At 33.3% G+C, this 4,181-nt stretch overlaps 2 protein-coding genes across 2 annotated transcripts in view; one reads left to right on the top strand and one right to left on the bottom strand.

The window, feature by feature from the left end:
• The window catches only part of Asb17 (ankyrin repeat and SOCS box containing 17), a 14,065-nt gene extending 12,302 nt beyond the window's left edge, over positions 1-1,763 (top strand). Inside the window, exon 3 of the mRNA XM_013035875.1 lies at positions 1,557-1,763. Coding sequence (XP_012891329.1) covers positions 1,557-1,763 — 207 coding nt within the window. The remainder of the gene's footprint in view (positions 1-1,556) is intronic.
• Positions 1,764-2,831: 1,068 nt separating this feature from the next.
• Positions 2,832-4,181, bottom strand: part of Msh4 (mutS homolog 4) — a 62,907-nt gene continuing 61,557 nt past the window's right edge. The window contains exon 20 of the mRNA XM_013035882.1: positions 2,832-3,088. Coding sequence (XP_012891336.1) covers positions 2,897-3,088 — 192 coding nt within the window. The 3' untranslated portion in view covers positions 2,832-2,896. The remainder of the gene's footprint in view (positions 3,089-4,181) is intronic.

The raw sequence follows: 4,181 nt of genomic DNA on the forward strand, positions 1-4,181 counted from the left end.
TACCACTTGAGCTACAGCGCCACTTCCAGTTTTCTGGTGGTTTATTGGAGATAGGAGTCTCACGGTCTCTCCTGCCCGGGCTGGCTTTAAACCACGATCCTCAGATCTCAGCCTCCTGAGTAGCTAGGATTACAGGTGTGAGCCACCAGTGCCCGGCATGGCCTAAACTATTTTTGCTCAGGGCTAGCATTCTACCAATTGAAACACAGATCTTTTTGGTGGTTAATTTGTGAGAAGAGTCTCACAGACTTTTTTGCCCAGGCTGGCTTAAAACTGTGATCCTCAGATCTCAGCCTCCTGAGTAGGAAGGTTTACAGGCATATGCCACTGGTGCCTGTCTACTCCTGTAAATTTCAACCAGTTAAATTACCAACAAAACAATAGTCCCACTAAAGAGTAACTTTCGAAATACACTAATGGGATTTATAACTCTGCTGCTTTTTAAATGTCTCAATTTTAATACTTGGGCAAATTGTAAGAAAAATAAATTGGCAAACTTATTTTATTAACCTATGTATAAAACAAACTGTTTTGCATGTTCAGTCAGTTGCTTGTTGTTGCCCATGTTAGTCCTGACTGCTTAATTATTAAAGAACATACCAATTTTCAACAGATTCCATGAGTGTTATTCCCAAGGCAGAATTATAGTAGAAAAGTACTACATTGGAATTGACCCAAATCACCTGCTTGAGTGAAAAGATTACATTAACATTGATTGAATAACACTTTGTTCTCCACTTTGCATTTCCATATTTCTGTACCATAGCACATATGTTTTATTGTAAATACATATTTAGATATTTCTATATCTAAGTCCCAGGTCTTTTAAGTAATTATTCCAAGCACCTACCATAATACTGAGGATATATCACAGTTGACTGAAAAATTAATGAATATAGACAAATATGAGCAAATCAATAAAAGTGTCAAAGAATCTGGGAAGTATAAGGTTCTAATGGGAAACTATCTCTGTAATAAGGAAATATCCTTTCTATCTAAGTCCATCTATTGACATTTGACCTCTGAAACTAAATCCTTAAATATATACCTTCTCAAAATCCTGAAGATAGAACTTTATACTTGGGGAGGACTTTACTCAGGTTTTGTGTGTTAACTTTCACTCTACACTCAGGGGAACCATCTAGGGAACTTTCAGAATTTACACAGTCTATGTCCAACCCCAAACCAACAGAATCAAACTTTCTGGACTAGAACCTGAGCACTGATAATTTATATAGTCTCCCAGATAATTCTATTGTGTGACAATTTTGAAAACTCTTCTGAAAAGAGAAGCTGATAAAATATAAGTGTAATCCATCTAACATTAAAAACTTTCCTAGTCATAGATATAATTTTGCTGTTTCCATATATGTATTACAAAAACTTTTATCATTATGAGAATAAAATGGAAATAAAACATTTGTCTCAAGTGGAAACACTTTGGAAAAAATTACAAGGGGTTTATACATTTAAGTCCTGTTTTCTGAATTTAAATTTAAGATGTTAATAATCTGAATTAATCCAATGATTAACATGACAAAAGTAATTTTTTTCAGACACAACTGAGTTTAGGAAGACGTCCAATTATTTCAAATTGGTTGGAGTATATCCCTTCAACAAGATACAAAGATCCATGTGAACTACTACATCTTTGCAGAATAACCATCAGGACTCAACTATTAAACAACAATATGCTCCCAAATGGAATATTTTCACTTCTAATTCCTGTTCGTCTACAGAACTACCTGAATTTAGAAAACTAATATGCATCTTTATTCTAAGTTCTTTAAAGATGCTTTCCATTGTATGACTTTGAAGTTAATAAACTATTAATCTCATGTAAGTTCTTGTTGTATTAAATATTCCATTAGAAAATGTCTTTTCATATCATGTCCTAAATCTCAATCATTTTTAAGTCTATAGGTGGTTCAACCCATTATCTTCTGCAGTGTGGAATAAATTATATGCATTATGATACAAAAAGAAAATAATCTGTTTTTATCCTTTATAACTTCAAAATGAAAATGTTACGTTAAAAGTGTTAACATTGTGAATTTACCTCATGAAATTAGAATTCAAAGGCAAATACTCTTTTTAAATACCTATTCAATAGATTTTTCTCTGTAACTACAGGGTCTAACTTATAACTCAATGGGAGGATAATTCACATGGTTATTAAAAAACAGCTCTGTAAAATGTCCCATATGAATCAAATGATGCATATACACATACCAACATTACATTTCTGCTGTTTTTTGTCTAATAAAGATGGAAAAAAAGAACTGAAAGTTAAGCAAACTGCACTATTGGATATTCAGAAAACATAATGGGTCAGTAGTGGGACTGCCCCTTCCAGAATTACTGCCTGTATTACCAAACAACGATTTGTTTATTTTCATGTTTTAAAACTATACAGTATCAAAAAGAATAATGTAAAAATTCTCAGTATCATTTAATGAACTTGAGAATCATTTAGGATTGGAATATAGGGATATTAGTTAAGAAAATGAGTTATCATCATCATCATCTTCAAATTACTACTTCAAAGAAAAATGTAAACCAAAGATCATGTTTCTACACTTAATAAGACTTTTAAACTAAAATATTTATGACAATATTTTGAAAGTATAAATAATTTGAAAATATAAACTCAATACAATGGAAAGTATCATAAATAATTGTTAAAGTGTTGTATTATAGTTTTTATATCATAAGAATCCTTTAAAAACAGTTGTTATTTGGCAAGTTATAACAATTACTTTTCATGTAGAACAAATAGGTGAAAACTCTAGTTCATATTATTTTTATTACAAAATGAACAAGTGTATTTGCTCTCAGGAGATACATTAATTCTAGGTTTTTCATATTAAATATACTACTTCATTATTTGAGTATGTTATTCTTCAGTCTGTTCTTGAACTTGTTCATCCTGGGAAAAATCTTCTTCATACTTCTTCTTGAGATTACTTAAATAGACTCGCAACCTGTCTGGATCCAACTGAGAATTTCGAGCAGTTTGAACAAGTCTAGTAGCTAGATGATACACAGCTCTCTGTCTTTTCATCTCAGGAGTACTCCTATGGTTTTGCTGTTTGTAAAATATGAGTTAATATGAGTTAATACATGAGTTAATAATACATATTATGATTTTTTATCACAGTCTGGTACTGTCCTATCCTAGAAATTTGGTACTATCTTAGAAATTTGGCACTCAAGAATTAATTCCATTAGGTAAATCAGTTCTGTCCAATTGGCAAAAATTACTGCTAAAAGTAATAATATACTATACTAAAAATGCTTTTGGACAACAAAATTTCTCAGAAGTACTTAGAACTTTATGGTAGATATGTTGAAAATTACTTTTCAATAAAAAAAGATCTTGCTGAATGAATAACAGGTCAAACCGTTCAACAAGCTACCAAATAAACAGAAGAAAATCAAACAGGTTTTACAATTGTCATTAAAAAGGTATATGGGAAACTGGGCACCACTGGTTCCTGCCTATAATCCTAGCTACTCAGGAGGCTGAGATCTGAGTATCCAGGTTCATAGCCAACCATAGCAGAAAAGTCCCTGTGAGATTCTTATTTCCAATTAACAATTCCAAAACCTGAAGTGGCACTGTGACTCAAGTGGTAGAACACTAGTGTTGAGCACAATGAAGCTCAGGGACAGTGCCCAGGCCCTGAGTTCAAGCTCCACAACCGACAGAAAAAAAAAAAAGGCATGGGAAAACAGAACTTTTCATTGCTATGCAGTTATTTTAACTGTAACTGTCCCTAAATATATGACTCTGCTATTTCCCATTTTAATTAACCAAAAGATAAACTGATAAACAAAATTAGTTATCCAAAAAGTGCTTGCAGCACAGGGTAACAGTGGCTCACATCTGCAATCCTAGCTCCTCAAGAGGCTGAGTTCAGAGGACCTTGTTTCAAAGACAGCCCAAGAAGAAAAGTCCATGAGACTCCATCTTCAAAATCCCAGATTGGACATGTGCTTAAAGCGATAGAGCGACAGTCACCATGAAAAAAAGAAAAGAGAAAGAAAGTAAGCAAGAAGACAAGCAAGCAAGAAAAGAAAGAAAGAAGAAAGGAAAGGAAAGAAAGAGAGAGAAAGAAAGGAAGGAAGGAAGGAAGGAAGGAAGGAGGGAGGGAGGGAGGGAGGGAGGCAGGGAGGGA

Source organism: Dipodomys ordii, unplaced genomic scaffold, assembly GCF_000151885.1.
Source record: "Dipodomys ordii isolate 6190 unplaced genomic scaffold, Dord_2.0 Scaffold228, whole genome shotgun sequence".
NCBI classification, from domain to species: domain Eukaryota; kingdom Metazoa; phylum Chordata; class Mammalia; order Rodentia; family Heteromyidae; genus Dipodomys; species Dipodomys ordii.